Below are 20055 nucleotides of genomic sequence, written 5' to 3'. Positions count from 1 at the left end.
TCAAAAAAAAATAAAAAATGCTCTCGTCCTTAGGGTCAAAATGGGCTTTGTCCCCAAGGGGTTAAGGACACAGTCTATTTTGGCCTTGAGGATGCAGCCAATTACATTTTTGCATTCATAACTCTTCTATATTTCAATCTCTTGACCCATATGAGGGCTTGCTTTTTGTGCAATGAATTGTACTTTGTAATGACACCACTCATTTTACAATATAATGTACGGCAAAACCAAAACAGTATTATATGTGTGGGTACATTTATGTCCAAAGTCCTTAAGGGGTTGATTTTATGTCACTTGGTAACAAAAGTGAGTACACCCCTAAGTGGTAACTTAGTGGTGAAACTTGGGGCCAATTAGCCATTTTCCCTCCCCGGTGTCATATGACTCATTAGTGTCACAAGGTCTCCTGTGTGAATGAGGAGTAGGTGTTTTAAATTTGGTGTTATTGCTCTTACACTCTCTAATATAGATCCCTGGAAGTTCAACATGGCACCTCATGACATAGAACTGTCTGAGGATCTAAAAAAGAAAAACTGTTGCTATACATAAAAATGGCCTAAGCTATAAAAAGATTGCCAAAACACTAAAACTGAGCTGCAGCACCATGGCCAAGACCATGCAGCAGTTTCACAGGACAGGTTTCAAGCCTTGCCATGGTCGACAAAAGAATTTGAGTGCATATTCTCAGCATCATATCCAGTGGAAATAGACATATGAGTGCAGCTACATAGGTTGAAGGTGTAAGGGGTCAGCCTGTCAGTGCTCAAACCATATGCCGCACACTTACATTTGTTTACATAGCTATTGTACCAGAAGGACTATACACAGTGATGTCACAGTACAGGGATAATACACTTAGTGATGTCATAGTGCAAGTATAATAAACAGTGATGCCACAGTACAGGGATAACACACAGTGATTTCATAGTACAGGGATAATACACAGTAATGTCACAGTACAGGGATAATACACACAGTGATGTCACAGTACAGGGATAACACACAGTGATTTCACAGTACAGGGATAATTCACAGTAATGTCACAGTACAGGGATAATACACACAGTGATGTCACAGTACAGGGATAATACACAGTGATGTCACAGTACAGGGATAATACACAGTGATGTCACAATACAGGGATAACACACAGTGATGTCACAGTACAGGGATAATACACAGTAATGTCACAGTACAGGGATAATACACACAGTGATGTCACATTACAGGGATAATATACACAGTGATGTCACAGTACCTGGGAGAATAAACAGTAATGTCACAGTATGTTGGGCAATACAAATGGGGAGCTTGTAAAGGGATGGGGATAGTGCTATAGGAAGAAACCTAAATGCAGGGATGTGGAATTTCTATCGCCCAACACCTAGGACATGCAGTTCCGGGTGCCAGGCAGTTGAATTTATCCGGCCCTTAGCCCAGCTTCGGGGAAGCAAGGCCGGACCTGACAAGCGCGGAGGCGCTCAGCAGTCTGTATAGAGCGGGCTCCCGACTCCAGCCCGCTCCATACTCTGCAGCTCCCGGCTGTTTTCAGTAGCTGGGGGCCGCCAACCCTTTAGATCACCGCTGTCAAAGCTGACAGCGGCGTCTAAAGGGATATGTGAATGCTTCCTGGTGGGCTAGTGGGGTGTATCGACCCCCCCCCACCCGCTGCGCGATCGTGGGGGGTCCACTATAGAGGTAGCTGGAGGGCTTACCTCTGCTTCCCTGGTATCTGTGGCTCTGTCATTGATAGAGCCTAGCTGGACTAGGCTCTATCAATGGATCGCAGAGCACACAGATCAATGAAGTTCAATAGAACTCTATTGATCTGTATGAGGAATCTAATGATTCCTCCTTAAAGTCTAATAAAGTGTAAAAAAAAAAAAGTTTTAATAAAAGTTTAAAAGACACACATGTTAAAAGTTCAAATCACCCCCTTTTCCTATATAAAAACAAGTAAACATAATAAAGATAAACAAATTTAGTATCGCTGTGTGCGTAATTGTACAAACTCTTCAAATATAACATTATGCATCCCATACGGTAAATGACTTAAATGTAAAAAAAAATACCAAACCACAGAATTGCAATTTTTATAATATCCTAGAAAAAAAAGTTAAAAAGCTATTAAAAAGTCAGATCAATATCAAAATTGTACCGCTGCAAAAAACAGATGATGTCACAAAAAATTAGCCCTCATACAGCCCGGTATGCCCACTGGCTAGGAGTCTATTTGGCTTTGGTATTGATGTCCTTCCATGTTTGGAGTGGGTAGTCTAATTTTTTCTTTGTTTGTGTTCTCGGATTTAGCATCTGTTTTTTTTGAGTGTTCTGTGTTCAGTGTGAACTGTGTTTTATGTTTCCTGACCTGTTTAGTGTTTGACATTTAGTTCATCTGTCCATCCCTGCATCTCCTGGTTTCTGCTGTATACTTATTCCATATCTAGTCTTGCACATTTATTCATATCTGCCATTTATATTGATTCCGGTTTCTGAACTGTATGTTAGTACGCTATATACGGCCCTGGTTGTATATTTATATCCTTCCTGGTTTATCTGGTGGTTTTTCCATTAAATCTGACCTATCCCTGACCTATCCCCGACATTTTGGCCTTAAAGGGGTATTCCAGGCAAAAACATCTTAGGGGATAAGATGTCTGATCATCGCGGGGGGCCCGCTAAAGCCCCCCCCCCTGTGATCTCCATGCAGCACCCACCTTCTATGCAGGGGCTGCGTCTCGCCACGCCCCCTCCATCCATGTCTATAGAATGCGGGTGCTGCAGGGAGATCGCGGGGGGTCCCAGCAGCGGGGGATCCCAGCAGCCAGCCCCCCACAATCAGACATCTTATCCCCCATCCTTTGGATAGGGGATAAGATGTTTTTGCCCGGAATACCCCTTTAAAGGGGTACTCCGCCCCTAGACATCTTATCCCCTATGCAAAAGATAGGGGATAAGATGTCAGATCGCCGGGGTCCCGCTGCTGGGGACCCCCGGGATGGCTTCTGCGGCACCGTGCTATCATTAATGCACAGAGTGAGTTCGCTCTGTGCGTAATGACGGGCGATACAGGTCTATGGGAGGGGGCGTGGTGGTCATCACGCCCCCTGCCATAGACTTGCATTAAGGGGCGGGCCGTGATGTCACGAGGGATGGAGCCGTGACATAACGATGCTCCGGCCCTCCTCGACTTCTAACAATCATAAATCTTTCATATTTTCATCCATAGACTAGTATGGCGCTTTTTTTTTGCGCAACCAGTTGTCCTTTGTAATGACATCACTCATTTTACCATAAAATGTATGGCGCAACCAAAAAAATACTAGTTGTGAGGGGAATTTGATAAGAAAACTGCAATTTTGCAAATGTTGGAAGGTTTCGTTTTCACGCTGTACAATTTACAGTAAAATAAACATGTTTTTTTTATTTTGTATATTTTTTATTAATTAGTATGTTTAAAATCCCTCTATTTTGCTGACCTATAACTTTTTTATTTTTCCGTATAAACGGCGGTATGAGGGCTAATTTTTTGTGCCATGATCTGTACTTTTTATTGATACCACATTTTCATATATAAAACTTTTAATAAATTTTTTATAAATTTTTTTGGGGAATAAATATGTTATAAAAAAGCAGCAATTTTGGATTTTTTTTTCCGTTCACTGTACATCAATAACATTATATTTTGATAGTTCGGATATTTACGCACGTGGCAATACCAAATATGTTTATAACATATTTTTTTTACACTTTTTGGGGGTAAAATGGATAAAATAGAACAATTTACATTTTTATTGGGGGATGGGATTTTATACATTTTTTTTTACTTTTTATTTTTACTTTTTTTTACTTTTATTTTTACACTTTAATAGTCCCCATAGGAGACTATTCATAGCAATTGTTTGATTGCTAATACTGTTCAGTGCTGTGCATAGGGCATAGCACTGATCAGTATTATCGGTCATTTTCTGCTCTGGTTTGCTCGATCTCAGACCAAAGCAGAAGACCCATGGAAGGTGGTGGAGGCCACCATGCTGGATGATCGGTGGTGCGTTAAGTATCACCGCTTCTTACGGCCGGAGAATGCTTCAAACCCATGGGTCCCGTCCGCACGGTCGATGGCGTACACATAAATAAAATACCAAAGTCCAAAATTACAGGGGGGATAGACATTACACTTTGGAGTGATGCAGTCCACCATTTTGACTCCCAAAATGCCTATTTAGCGCAGCTTATTAACATAGCAAATGGTGAGCCAAGAGGATGGCAACTGCAACTGCTCGATCGTGATTTTACTATTCCGGAATGTTGGAAGGTGTTGGTTTTTCATCAGTGGCGAGTGCAGTCCCGTTCTTACTTTCTGGACATTACTTTCTCATTTATTGTATTGTTCCTGGTATATTTATGGGCCCTGTGACTAATTTTCTATATTACTGATATTGACAATTACAGCTGACAATATTACTTCTTCAGAAGCAGAACATGACTCAATTTGACGTGTTTTCTAGGTGCCCATGGTAAAGCTGGCATGCAGCTGGCTTCTGACATTGGTGTTAGTGGATATTAATTCTGTCTTATTCCAGGATATTGGTTGTATGTGACCATTTATAAACTGGAATAATAAATACTGCAGACGTACTAACTGGCATTGCTTGCTGAGCTCCGCTATTATTGTTATTGCTCTCTATGCTGCTGATGCCGCACAGTGATTCATACTGGATTGTGTAAAAACTGTCATGTTTGTAAATATTCTGAACTGCACTACTTCATACTATTAATAGGTTTTACCATGTAAATAATAGGTGAGCTCATGCAAATATGGAAAGACGCTGTGTTGCTTTCCGAGCAGCCAGTGAGATAAACAAATAGGCTTCATGCACGGTAATGCATGTGCTGACTCCAGCTATAGTTCAACCAATCTTCTGACTGGTAAATTAATACAATATATTCTTTTCTGTTTCAATAGACAATAGCATTAAACACTAAAAACACAAACACATTTTTGTTGCATGCTATAGCACCCTTTAATTTCTTTCCTATGCCAACATAAATTTTATGGTAAATTTGTACCCTCGGAAAGGCACTAAGGGAGATTGGTGGCAGGTGGCATGTTTGTTTGTTTTTTTTGTTTGTTTTTTACTCAGCACTTTTTTATATACAATACAGGGGTGTGGAAATTTTATTTAAAAAAAAACTACTTGTCCACAGGACTAAAACGGAGAAAAATCTATTTGTCCCTCATGACGATCCACTTGTCTTGGCCAATTTTCGCTTTTACACTCTCGGTTTTTCCTCCTCACCCTATAATAGCCATAACTAACTACTATAATGATACCTTTTCATTTTTCCATAACATATGCTCCAAAACAAAAAAAAAAATTAATAAATATTGGTGAAGTGAAATCGAACAGTAAAAGATAATTTAGCAAATTTGGTGGTTTTCTTTTCTACACCATTTACCTTGTGGTTGAGCTAACATGTTATTTTGATACTTTAGGCCAGCCTGATTACAGCGAGACCAGATTTGTATAGTTTCCGTCATGTTTTACTAATTAAAAAAAAATTCAGAACTTTTTTGAATTAGTTTTTTAATTGCCATTTTCTGACCCCTGTAGCATTTAACCCCTTAACGACAATGGATGTAAATGTACGTCATGGTGACGTGGTACTTAACGCACCATGACGTACATTTACACACCACCATGATCCGTGGTGTCTGTGGCTCTTCATTTGATTGAGCCTGACTACCAAATGAGCACAGGTCACACATATCAATAGAGTTCTGTGGAACTCCATTGATCTGTATGAGGAATCTAATGATTCCTCCTAAAAGTCTCCTAAGGGGACTAATAAAGTGTAAAAAAGTTAAATAAAAGCTTAAAATACACCCAATAACCCCTTCCATAATCACCCTCCTTTTCCCATTTTCCATATAAAAAATGTAAAAAAAATTATAGAAATAAACATATTTGGTATCGACACATGCGTAATCGTCCCAACTATTAAATTATTATGTTTCTGATCCTGCAATGTGAACGGTATAAACGCAAAAAATTCCCAAGCGCAAAAATTGCTGATTTTGGTCACATGACTTCCCCCCCCCCCCAAAAAAAAGTAATAAAATGTAACAAAAACTATATATATATATATATAATAAAAAAGGGGGCGGGGCAATTCATTTTCAATTTCTGTTTTCGGCCAAGCACAAGGCCTAAATTTCGGTTTGGGTTTCCTGTCGGTGTATCCCTAGACATTTGCAAATGAAATGACAATAAGGCACTCACTGTTTCTTTCTATAGTTGCTGGTTGTGCGGCTGTTCTCTAAAGTATGCTTGCGGTACCACTGAACGGGTCCAGTCGAAAGAGAAATCCCAGGTTGAATGCAGGGCACACAATGCTGATAGCAGAAAACCACGGGCACTGTGGATTATAGATAAAAGTTATTTATTTTATATGGACGACGCATTTCGAGAGCAGCCCGCTCTCTTTTTCAAGTCTAATGACTTGAAAAAGAGAGCGTGCTGCTCTCGAAACTCATCGACCTGCTTAGCGGTACCGCAAGCATTCTCTAATTACCCCCTGCAGGTGGATCCAGGTCAGGAGGCAGCCTTGCTAAGGAATCGCTATTTTATGCTTCTATAGATGTTGAGCTCTGAGCCTAACTGCATCTTACCTTTGGTAACGGCACAGGGCAGCGCCTTTGGTTGTCTGATTTATGTCTTCACATATTCCTGTGTTCTCAAAAGCACAGCATTGTCCTCAGCTTCTCCTATCCTTGCTATCTAATAGGAAAGCAGAGTATTTCCACTCACTGTGTAGCTTTCCCTCGCTGTCCTGCCACAGTGTAACCTGAGCTGATGTATAGTAAAAGTTACACACTGGACGCCTCACATGGCTGGCCTGGATTATGAATTCATTTTGAATTGAGAATTTATTTGGTGTAGAGAAACAGTCCGAGACAGCAGACAGGGAGCATAAGGATACCCAGACACAACAGCATGATGCACAGACAGCAATAGGACCACACTGCTAAAAATAAAGATAAGACAAGAAACTGCTGCCCTACATTGCAGTTCATATTATGTTGTGTGATTTGTTACTTATTATTAAATATATAAATAGTAACTAATCACACAACATAATGTAATACTATTTAGAGACAGAAAGAGAGAGATTGAGACAGTCACATGAATGGTGGTCGGGAATCACTATATTTTCCTAGGGTACCTGCCATATGTAGCTACCAGGTTCCGGGAGGTACATATCTCATCCAGGGAAAGCTGGGTGAGGTATGGAAAATATGGACATGGAAGATAGTGTTAAAGCTGCTAAGGAACCTTTAATAAAGTCTGTTTTCGGGCCGAGATTTTTATAGAATGAAAGGCGGATTGGTAGTGAGGCCTTTCATTTCCTCCCTGCTTAGTCCAAGTACTCACTGGGGTTCTGGGTTAAAATTTTACCATCATCCAACACATCCTCTCTGCACCCTTTGTCTGGGATTGCACTTTCTATATAGGATCCTGTTCCAATTCGCCATCTGCACCCACACATTGTCTGCAAAGTGTTGCACCTTTTATATGGTCAGTACGCACAATTACATTATTTTTGATTACACAATTTTATTATTCTAGACAGATGTGTCAGTTCTATGTATTTATATGCCCTTTTTTATTTTATTTAACAAGACCTGTATATCGCTGATTTCTATATTTCTATTACGGTACAATTGGAAATATTTTAGTGTAGCAATACAGGCATAAGAGTCATTAGAAGCCCTTGTGTATAATATTCTATTTACATTTTGTACTACATGTTGCTTTTTTTTCAGTTGTGTTTTCCTCATTGCAAGTCATGTGATTCTCTAATCATGTCATTTAGGATCTCAATTGAAGCATACAAAAAAGAAAGAAAATAGCAACTAAAAGCAAAAAAAAAAATGTTTTTTTTACCCATGGAGAAGAACCTATGGAGGTCTAAAAATAGATTTTTACTTGTTTTTTTTCTTGTGTTTTTTTGACCAAAAAACAAAAAAACTGCCCTGTCATATTGTATTTTTATTCTTGCCCTTTTTTTCCTTTGTTTCTTCTGCGTTTTTATCATGCCAAGTCATGTGATTCTTTCATCAAGGATTTCTCAAGGATTTTTATTGAAAATATGGAGAAAAAAATGCCTGCCCCACATGGCATTTTTTCCCCCCATAGACATCTATGGAGAGAAACACCAATATTTTGTAAAAAAAAATAAAATAAAAATAAAATAAAGAAACGCCATAGTCTCAACATGCTGTAATTTTGGAAAACTGCCATTGAGCCAAAAACTGCAGAAAAATGGCGAAGATGAGTTAATGAATACCAAGTGGGTTTGGCGTTTCATTGTTCTGACTTTCAACTAAAATCTGACTGCAGCAATTTTCAGTGTGGCATTTGTGGCCTTTTTTTGGGGACTTTGTGCAGAAAAATAAACTATTTAGTCACAAACTTTGTGAAAAAACGCAATAGGTATAGCGTGCTGCTCTTGAAAAAACTGCACAGAAAATGCTACACCTTAAGGCCATGTTCACACCATAATTTGTGGGGACATTTCTCACATTTAAATAATATTGTGAGCGCTAGGACTGCTCTGAAATGCGCCGTCTCATAGACGGCAATGCCCTTCCGGGCAAAATCTGGAAAAAGAATAGACAACTCATTTCTTTTTTTGCAGATGCCAGAATCAGGATTTTCATGACAGAAATATCTGCAGCGGACATTTCATCATGTGTAGAGTGCAGCAGAATGTCTGTGCAGAATATTCTGGCAAAATTCTGCTTGGACATCCCACCGTGTGATCAAACCCTTAACTAAGAAAAAAAGGCCACAAACAAAAAAGCATTCTAGGTATATTTTTTATATTTACCAATTGACTTCCAGATTTCTAAGGAAAATGCCATGTATGAAATCATGAATTGAAGTCTGGAAAATTGTCAAAATGATAGGAATTCCAGCACTGAAAAGGGTTTACTGCCCAAGAGCAAAAGGTCTCTTTACTGAGCTGGGCCCTTGGCTGTACCGCTACAGGGCAAGCTAGCACTGAGCAGGAGGCATAGTTTGTATGCACCCTGCCCAGTTAGTCAGTGCATCACCACCTAACACTTTTGGGGTCAGACACTAAGCAGTGATCTATATAGATCCCTCTTTACTGCCCCCTGCTGCTTGTTGGGCTGAGCGCTCTGCACCTGGCCCAGTAAAGCAATGAATAAAGTTGTCAGCATCACCATCATCTGCAGATCACTGCTTACTGTAGAGGAGCAGAACACCTCTCAGAATGATGAGTGTTCTGCTTCCCTATGGGGACTTAACACTTACTCCTCTTGCTCCTGGCTGTATCCTGAATGCCATCTTCATCTGCACTGCAGCCTCAAGAAATCATTTAATAGTCCCTAGAGGCTGCAATATAGATGAAGATACCAGCACGGATATACCCAGAAGTGAGGAGGGGTGAGTGTTGGGCTGTATTCCCATGTAGCTTTTTTTTTTTAATGTGCATTTTTTAGAAAACGCATGTTAACAACATAATGTGGGAAGACAGTCCTTTAACACTTTTTGGGTGCTATTTACAACTGCACTGGCAGCCTCAGCTAGCACATGAATTCACAACTGCACATGCTAGCCACCGCCACTAGCTCAGAAGGGAATAGTGCCCTATATTTACTAACACTATATTTCTCTAAAATGGTCAATACAAGATGTGGGGGTGTTTTTATTTCAATATTTTCTTCACAGGTGTTATTTATTCCCTTGACTTTGTAGTGGAGCCATTTGGCAGCATTGATTAATAAATTGGGGCTTAGTGTTAGCACATAGAACTTCTGACCATAACTCTCAGCATTGTTACCCCTGTACCCACTGCCACAGGAGTACTGGGAAGAGCATGGTACTATCACCCCAGAGCGCCAACAAATGGTGCTCCAGGTCTGGGGAGGTAGTAGGCTAGTATTATTAAACTGGGAAAGGCCAAAATAAATGGTAGTACCAGGCTGCAGCTGCATGTTTATTTTACCTGCTTGATAAAGGGAAAGTAAGAGCCTTTTTTTTTACAAAAATTATTTATAGAAAAACTGAAGTAAGCATAAACTCACCTGTAAAGCTAAAGTGAGCATTACCTAGTCTTTCTGTGATGGATGATACAGGAAATATGCAGTAACATAATAAAAAAAGAAACAACCTCTAGGCAAATACCATTAACATGACAATATATTAGACTGATGCTATATGAATATGATTTTTGGTGACAGGTTGCTCCAACAATATTACTATGTCAATATTGCCTTTCTTTTATTGCAAACAAAATATTTTTGCCACCCAAAAATCAATGAATGCTTAGTAATGCACACTACTTTAACCCCTTAAGGACGGCGGGCATGTCCATACGCCCCCATTTTAAAGTTCTTAACCCCTTAAGGACATAGGGCGTATCCATACGCCCCCATTTCCAAGTCCTTAAGGATCGAGGGCGTATGGATACGCCCTGAGCATTTCCGGCCCCCACTGCTAGCCGGAGGGGAGCCGGGGCCGGATGCCTGCTGAAATCGTTCAGCAGGCATCCCGGCATATCGCCCAGGGGGGTCATTATGTCCCCCCATGTTGGCGATTGCCGTAGATCGCTGAACAATTCAGTCCAGCGATCTGCGGCGGATTCCGGGTCAATCGGGTCTCCAGTGACCCGATGACCCGGAATTACTGGCTGATCGGGGCCGTCAGAGACGGCCCCGAACAGCCAGAGCCTGCAGGAGTGAGGTGGCACTGGTGCCACCTCACGATCGCCCTGATTCGTCGGCCGGCCGACCAATCAGGGCGCCTGCTGCGGGTGTCACTCCCGCAACCCGCTCCGCCCCTCTTCCGGAGGACGTGAGCGGGTGCGGGAAGACGACCCCGGGTGCTGGGGACCCCGATCCCCGGCGCCCCTGTTGGGATCGGGGCCCCAGGAGCGACGGCGGCGGCGAAGGACTGACCTGCAGTGTGGATCGTTGGAGGTGAGTGACAGCCTCCTGCTGTTGCTTAGCAACAGCTCCCAGCATGCAACAAGGGCATGCTGGGAGCTGTAGTTATGCAACAGCAGGAGGCAGACCACCACAACTGCCAGCATGCCCTTATGGGCATGCTGGGACTTGTAGTTTTGCAACAGCTGGAGGCACATTCTTTCTATGGAAAAGTGTACCTTCAGCTGTTGTGTAACTACAACTCCCAGCTTGCACAAACAGCTCAAGTGCATGCTGGGAGTTGTAGTGGTGCATCTGGTGGTTGCATAACTACAACTCCCAGCATGCCCGTTGGCTGTCGGTGACTGCTGAGAGTTGTAGTTTTGCAACAGCTGAAGGCACACTGAGTTAAGTAGTAAACCAGTGTGTCTCCAGCTGTTGCATAACTACAATCCCCAGCATCCCCAGCCAATGTAGTATGCCTCCGGCTGTTGCATAACTACAAAACCCAGCATGCCCTTCCGCTGTCCGTACATGCTGGGGGTTGTAGCTTTTGCAAAAGCTGAAGGCACACTGGCTGCAAAACACTGAGTTTGTTACCAAACTCGGTGTTTCACAACCTGTGTGTCTCCAGCTGTTGCAAAACTACAACTCCCAGCATGCACTGAGAGACCGTACATGCTGGGAGTTGTAGTTTTGCAACAGCTGGATGTTCCCCCCCCCCCCCCCCCCCCCAATGTGAACGTACAGGGTACACTCACATGGGCGGAGGATTATAGTAAGTATCCGGCTGCAAGTTTGAACTGCAGCAAATTTTCTGCCGCTGCTCAAACTGCCAGCGAGAAACTACTGTGAACCCCGCGCCCGTGCGACTGTACCCTAAAAACACTACACTACACTAACACTAAATAAAATAAAAAGTAAAAAACACTACATATACACATACCCCTACACAGCCCCCCTCCCCAATAAAAATGAAAAACGTCTGGTACGTCACTGTTTCCAAAACGGAGCCTCCAGCGGTTGCAAAACTACAACTCCCAGCATGCACTGATAGACCGTCCATGCTGGGAGTCGTAGTTTTGCAACAGCTGGATGTTCCCCCCCCCCCCATGTGAACGTACAGGGTACACTCACATGGGCGGAGGATTACAGTAAGTATCCGGCTGCAAGTTTGAACTGCAGCAAATTTTCTGCCGCTGCTCAAACTGCCAGCGAGAAACTACTGTGAACCCCCCGCCCGTGCGACTGTACCCTAAAAACACTACACTACACTAACACTAAATAAAATAAAAAGTAAAAAACACTACATATACACATACCCCTACACAGCCCCCCTCCCCAATAAAAATGAAAAACGTCTGGTACGTCACTGTTTCCAAAACGGAGCCTCCAGCGGTTGCAAAACTACAACTCCCAGCATGCACTGATAGACCGTCCATGCTGGGAGTCGTAGTTTTGCAACAGCTGGATGTTCCCCCCCCCCCCCCCATGTGAACGTACAGGGTACACTCACATGGGCTGAGGATTACAGTAAGTATCCGACTGCAAGTTTGAGCTGCAGCAAATTTTCTGCCGCTGCTCAAACTGCCAGCGAGAAACTACTGTGAACCCCCCGCCCGTGTGACTGTACCCTAAAAACACTACACTACACTAACACACAATAAAATAAACAGTAAAAAACACTACATATACACATACCCCTACACAGCCCCCCTCCCCTCCCCTCCCCAATAAAAATGAAAAACGTCTGGTACGCCACTGTTTCCAGAACGGAGCCTCCAGTTGTTGCAAAACAACTACTCCCAGTATTGCCAGATAGCCACTGACTGTCCAGGCATGCTGGGAGTTTTACAACAGCTGGAGGCACCCTGTTTGGGAATCACTGGCGTAGAATTCCCCTATGTCCACCCCTATGCAATCCCTAATTTAGGCCTCAAATGCGCATGGCGCTCTCACTTTGGAGCCCTGTCGTATTTCAAGGCAACAGTTTAGGGACACATATGGGGTATCGCCGTACTTGGGAGAAATTGGGCTTCAAATTTTGGGGGATATTTTTTGCTATTACCCTTTTTAAAAATATTAAATATTTGGGAAAACAAGCATTTTAGGTAAAAAAAAAAATTTTTTTTTTACATATACAAAAGTCATGAAACACCTGTGGGGTATAAAGGTTCACTTAACCCCTTGTTACGTTCCCCGAGGGGTCTAGTTTCCAAAATGGTATGCCATGTGTTTTTTTTTTTGCTGTCCTGGCACCATAGGGGCTTCCTAAATGCGGCATGCCCCCATAGCAAAATTTGCTTTCAAAAAGCCAAATGTGACTCCTTCTCTTCTGAGACCTGTAGTGCGCCAGCAGAGCAATTTTCACCCCCATATGGGGTGTTTTCTGAACCGGGAGAAATTGGGCTTCAAATTGTGGGGGGTATTTTCTGCTATTACACTTTTTAAAAATGTAAAATTTTTGGGAAATCAAGCATTTTAGGTAAAAAAAAAATATTTTTTACATATGCAAAAGTCGTGAAACCCCTGTGGGGTATTAAGGTTCACTTTACCCCTTGTTACGTTCCCTGAGGGGTCTAGTTTCCAAAATGGTATGCCATGTGTGTTTTTTTGCTGTCCTGGCACCATAGGGGCTTCCTAAAGGTGACATGCCCCCCAAAAACCATTTGTCGCTCCTTCCCTTCTGAGCCCTCTACTGCGCCCGCCGAACAATTAACATAGACATATGAGGTATGTGCTTACTCGAGAGAAATTGGGTTTCAAATACAAGTAAAAATTTTCTCCTTTTTACCCCTTGCAAAAATTCAAAAATTGGGTCTACAAGAACATGCGAGTGTAAAAAATGAAGATTTTGAATTTTCTCCTTCACTTTGCTGCTATTCCTGTGAAACACCTAAAGGGTTAATACACTTACTGAATGTCATTTTGATTACTTTTGGGGGTGTAGTTTTTATAATGGGGTCTTTTATGGGGTATTTCTAATATGAAGACCCTTCAAATCCACTTCAAACCTGAACTGGTCCATGAAAAATAGCGAGTTTGAAAATTTTGTGAAAAATTTCCAAATTGCTGCTGAACTTTGAAGCCCTCTGGTGTCTTCCAAAAGTAAAAACTCATAAATTTTATGATGCAAACATAAAGTAGATATATTGTATATGTGAATCCCAAAAAAAATTATTTTGAATATCCATTTTCCTTACAAGCAGAGAGCTTCAAAGTTAGAAAAATGCTAAATTTTCATTTTTTTCATCAAATTTGAGGATTTTTCACCAAGAAAGTATGCAAGTTACCATAAAATTTTACCACTAAGTTAAAGTAGAATATGTCACGAAAAAACAATCTCGGAATCAGAATGATAACTAAAAGCATTCCAGAGTTATTAATGTTTAAAGTGACAGTGGTCAGAATTGCAAAAAACGCTCCGGTCCTTAAGGTGAAAAAGGGCTCGGTCCTTAAGGGGTTAAGGACTGATACCGTATGGGTATGCCCGTGGGAATTTCGTTCCCCGCCGCTAGCCTGTCAGGGACCGGACCAGGATGCCTGCTGAAATCATTCAGCGGGCATACCGTGCAAATGCCTAGGGGGTCTGGCGATTTGCGTCAATTCCGGGCTGATTGGGTCTCTGGTGACCCGATAGCCCGGAAAATAGGGATGATTGGAGAAGTAAGAGACATCCCCGATGATCCTGAAGGATAGGAGCGAGGTGGCAGTGATGTCACCTCCTCCTCTCCCCTGCCATTGGTCGGTTAGGACTAACCAACCAATGGCAGTTGGGGCGGTGTGGGGTTACTGTTGAAATCCCCGCTCTGCCCGCCCCTGGATGTCGGGCAGGGCGGGGGAGGTGTTGACGGTTACCTGAGTCCACGGGACTGGTGATCGCAGCGGGATCAGTGCATGCAGCGACAAGATCGGCGGTGGGATCGGCGGCAGTGAGGAGGCGGTGCAGCGGTGGAGGCAGCAGTGAAGATCAGTAGTAAGTGATCTTCACTGCTGCCTTCTAGAAGTTGCCATACTACAACTCCCAGCATGCTCAGACAGCCCATACTGGTAGTTGTAGTTTGCAACATCTGGAGGGCCACAGTTTGGAGACCACTGTACAGTGATGCCCAAGCTATAGCCCTAAAGATGTTGCAAAACTATAACTCCAAGCATGCCCAGACTGCCCAGGCATGCTGGGAGTTGTAGTTCTGTAACATCTGGCCTTTCAGATGTTGCAGCACTACAACTCCCAGCATGCCTTGCAGTCTCAGCATGCTGGGAGTTGTAGTTTTTCAACATCTGGAAGAGTACAGTTTGGACACCACTATACAGTGGTGTCCAAACTGTAGCGCTCCAGATGTTGCAAAACTACAACACTAAGCATGCCCAGACTGCCCAGGCATGCTGGGAGTTGTAGTTCGGCAACATGTGGCCCTTCAGATATTGCCGAACTACAACTCCCAGCATGCCTGGGCAGTCTGGGCAGGCTTGGAGTTATAGTTTTCCAACTTCTGTAGGGCTACAGTTTGGACACCGCTACACAGTGGTCTCCAAACTGTTCTCCTCCAGTTGTTGCCTAACTACAACTCCCAACATGCCCTTCGGCTGTCTGGGCATGCTGGGAGCTGTAGTTTTGAAACAACTGGAGGCACACTGGTTGGGAAACATTGTCTGTTTCCTAACTCAGTGTTTCCCAACCCGTGTGCCTCCAGCTGCTGCAAAACTATAACTCCCAGCATGCACTGACAGACCATGCATGCTGAAAGTTGTAGTTAAGCAATAGCTGGAGGCACACAGGTTGGGAAACACTGAGTTAAAGGGGTATTCCAGGAAAAAACTTTTTTATATATATCAACTGGCTCCAGAAAGTTAAACAGATTTGTAAATTACTTCTATTAAAAAAATCTTAATCCTTTCAGTACTTATGAGCTTCTGAAGTTAAGGTTGTTCTTTTCTGTCTAAGTAATCTCTGATGACACGTGTCTCGGGAACCGCCCAGTTTAGAAGCAAATTCCCATAGCAAACCTCTTCTAAACTGGGCATTTCCCGAGACACGTGTCATCAGAGATTACTTAGACAGAAAAGAACAACCTAAACTTCAGAAGCTAATAAGTACTTAAAGGATTATGATTTTTTTAATATAAGTAATTTACAAATCTGTTTAACTTTCTGGAGCCAGTTGATATATAAAAAAAAAGTTTTTTCCTGGATAACTTCTTTAAGTAACAAACTCTCAGTGTTTTGCAACCAGTGTGCCTCCAGCTGTTGCATAACTACAACCCCCAGAATGCACAGACAGCCAAAGGGCATGCTGGAAGTTGTAGTAGTATGCCTCCAGCTGTTGCATAACTATAAGTTACAGCATACCCTTCTGCTGTCTGTACATGCTGTGGGTTGTAGTTTTTGCAACAGCTGAAGGCACACTACTTGCGAAACACTGAGAGTTTGTTACCTAACTCAGTGTCTTGCAACCAGTATGCCTCCAGCTGTTGCATAACTGCAACCCCCAGCATGCACAGACAGCCAAAGGGCATGCTGGAAGTTGTAGTTTTGCAACAGCTGGAGGTTTGCACTCCCCCCCCCCCCCCCCCATGTGAATGTGCAAGGTACATTCACACGGACGGGTTTACAGTGAATTTCTCGCTGCAAGTTTGAGATGCAGCAAATTTTCCGCTGCAGCTCAAACTCCCAGCGGAAAACTTGCTGTGAACCCCCGCCCATGTGAATGTACCCTAAAAACACTACATTACACCTACACAAAATAAAGGGTAAAACACTACATATACATACACCCCTACCCCCAATAAAAATGAGAAATGTCTGGTAAGGCACGGTTTCTAAAATGGAGCCTCCAGCTGTTGCAAAACAACACCCAGTGTTGCCGGACAGCCATTGACTGTCCAGGCATGCTGGGAGTTTTGCAACAGCTGGAGGCACTCTGTTTGAGAAACACTGCCGTAGGGTAATTTTGGTATCGGTGGCAAGTGTAATTCTTGCATCCGGGGCAATCCATATGCAAATCCCTAATTTAGGCCTCAAATGCGCATGGTGCTCTCTCACTTCGGAGCCCTGTCGTATTTCAAGGCAACAGTTTAGGGCAACATGTAGGGTTTTTCCTTACTCAGGATAAATTGCCAACAACTTTTGGGAGGCTTTTTTTTCCCCTTTTACCCCTTATGAAAAGGTAAAGTTGAGGTATACACCAGCATGTTAGTGTAAAAGGAACAGGAAAAAAAGTAAAAGGGAAAAAAGACCCCGAAAATTTGTAACACAATTTATTCTGAGTATGGAAATACCCCATATGTGGACGTAAAATGCTCTGCGGACGCACAACAAGGCTCAGGAGTGAGAGCACTATGTACATTTGAGGTGATTTGCACAGGGGTGGCTGATCATTACAGCGGTTCTGACATAGATGCAAAAAATAAACATCCACATGTGACCCCATTTTGGAAACTACACCCCTCACGGAACATAACAAGGGGTGCAGTGAGCATTTACACACCACAGGTGTTTGAAGAATTTTCGTTAAAGCTGGACATGAAAATAATTTTTTTCCCCACAAAAATCCTGGTGTTATCCCAAATTTTTCATTTTCACAAGATATAACAGGAAAAAAATAAAATAAAATTTGTATCCCCATTTCTTCTGATTATGGAAATACTCCATATATGGATATAAAGTGCTCTGTGGGCGAACTACAATGCTCAGAAAAGCTACACCCCCACTTGCACAGCCCACTGTTCCAAAGATCTGTCAAACGCCAGTGTAAATGCTTACTGCACCCCTTATTAAATTCTCTGAGGGGTGTAGTTTCCAAAATGGTGTCACATGTGGGGGGTTTCTGCTGTTCTGGCACTATGGGAGGTTTGTAAAGGCACATGGCCCCGACTTCAATTTCAGCAAAATTCTGTCTTTAAAAGTCCAATGGCGCTGCTTTTGTCCTGAGACCTGTAGTGCGCCAGCGGAGCATTTAACGTCCCCATATGAGGCATTTTCTTAACTAGGAAAAATTGGGCTTCAAATTTTGGGGTCTATTTTCTCCTATTACACCATGTGAAAATGAAAAATTTTGAGTAAAACCCTAATTTTATTGTTAAAAATCTAATTTTTCACTTTTTTGGCCCACTGTTAAAAAAACCTGTGAGGTGTAAGTACTCACTGTAACCCTTGTTATGTTTCTGGAGGGATCTAGTTTTGAAAATGGTGTCACATGTGGGGGGTTTCTGCTGTTCTGGCATCATGGGAGGTTTGTAAATGCACATGGCCCCCGACTTCAATTTCAGCAAAATTCTCTCTCCAAAAGTCTCTCAATGGCGCTCTTTCTGTTCTGAGACCTGTAGTGCACCAGCAGAGGACTTAACGTCCACATATGGGGCGTTTTCTTAATCGGTAGAAAATGACCTTCAAATTTTGGAGTCCATTTTCTCCTATTACCCCTTGCAAAAAGAAAAATTTGGGGTAAAACCATAATTTTAGTGTTAAAAATCTAATTTTCCATTTCCACATCCAACTTCAACGCAAAGTCGTCAAACACCTGTGAGGTGTTAAGGCTCACTATACCCCTTGTTACGTTCCTTGAGTATGCCATCTGGGGGTTATTTTGCTGTTCTGACACCATGGGGGCTTCCTAAATGCAACATGGCCCTCAAAAGTCATGACAGCAAAATCCGTTTTAAAAAATCCCACAGTTGCTCTTTCCCTCTTGAGCCATGTTGTGAGCCCACAGAGCACTTTATGTCAACATATGAGGTATTTCCATACTCGAGAGAAATTGGGCTACAAATTTTGGATGGCTTTTTCACCTTGTACCACTTTTAAAAATGAAAAAAAAATGGGGCTACAAGAACATGTTAGTGTAAAAAATGCAGATTTTTATTTTTCTCCTCCACTTTGCTGCTATTCTTGTGAAACACCTAAAGGGTTAACAAACTTTCTGAATATCATTTTGAATACTTTGAGGGGTGTAGTTTCTATAATGGGGTCATTTATGGGGTATTTATCACAGAAAGGCCCCTCAAATCCAGTTCAAAATTATCTGGTCCCTGAAAAATTCAGATTTTTTAATTTTCGTGAAAATCTTTAAAATTGCTGCTATACTTTGAAGCCCTATAATGTCTTCAAAATGTAAAAACATGTCAACTTTCTGATGCCAACATGAAGTGGACATATTGTATTTGTGAATCAATATAAAATGTATTTGGAATATCCATTTTCCTCACAAGCAGAGAGTTTCAAATTTAGAAAAATGCTAAATTTGAAAATGTTCATGAAATTTGGGGAATTTCGCCAAGAAAGGATGCAAGTAACAACGAAAATGTACCACTACGTTAAAGTAGAATATGTCACGAAAAAACTATCTTGGAATCAGAATAATCGGTAAAAGCATCCCAGAGTTATAAATGCATAGAGTGACAGTGGTCAGAATTGCAAAAAAGGGTTCAGTCCTTAAGGTGAAAAAGGGATCAGTCCTTAAGGGGTTAAACTGTATAAAGATCTGAAGATGTGAGATCAGATGTTGCATGGGGGCTCTTTTAGAGGCTGATAGGAACTTCCTGCATCACTTTGTGATGCTACTGAGCACCTTCTAAAGGAGTATGCAATCATTATATAACATATTTATAATATAATATGATCAAAAATGTATAATATTTTTATTTTTTATTACAAATTCATCATTAAAACTTATGTGTGCCATTTTAAAATCCTGGAGATACAGCATAGGCCCACAGTAGGCTGTCGATGCTGTTGAACAAAGCCAATAGCCTCTAATGTGCTCATGCTGTATCGCATTGTGCCTCTGAATATATGTGCATAAGGTTTAATGTGGATGAAAAGATGGACTTTGTGCCCCTGTCTTCTTTAGAAGTAACATTGTAAAATAGGAGCATATACATACACAGTTATACTTTCAAATGTTTTTTATTGTGTCACCAAACATGGGTGTGAAGCATGACATTTGGCAGTGCAATGATATTATGAGATGGCATGCTTTCATGCTTAGAAAATGAGGTACACATATGCCATTAGCATTAAACAAGGGAGGCATTATGGGAACTGAATTAAAATAAAATGTTAAAATAAAATTTTTAGTACATACTATATAACATGTCTAG

At 42.0% G+C, this 20055-nt stretch overlaps 1 protein-coding gene across 2 annotated transcripts in view; it reads right to left on the bottom strand.

The window, feature by feature from the left end:
- The window catches only part of LOC130356404 (potassium voltage-gated channel subfamily C member 4-like), a 125776-nt gene that overhangs the window by 80562 nt on the left and 25159 nt on the right, over positions 1-20055 (bottom strand). Inside the window, exon 3 of one of the 2 annotated variants that reach the window (XM_056557928.1) lies at positions 6285-6420. The exons of the other annotated variant lie outside the window; for it this stretch is intronic. Coding sequence (XP_056413903.1) covers positions 6285-6420 — 136 coding nt within the window. The remainder of the gene's footprint in view (positions 1-6284; positions 6421-20055) is intronic. 2 annotated transcript variants of the gene reach the window in all.

Source organism: Hyla sarda, chromosome 2, assembly GCF_029499605.1.
Source record: "Hyla sarda isolate aHylSar1 chromosome 2, aHylSar1.hap1, whole genome shotgun sequence".
In the NCBI taxonomy this organism is placed as follows: Eukaryota; Metazoa; Chordata; class Amphibia; order Anura; family Hylidae; genus Hyla; species Hyla sarda.
This window is presented reverse-complemented; position numbering and strand designations above follow the sequence as displayed.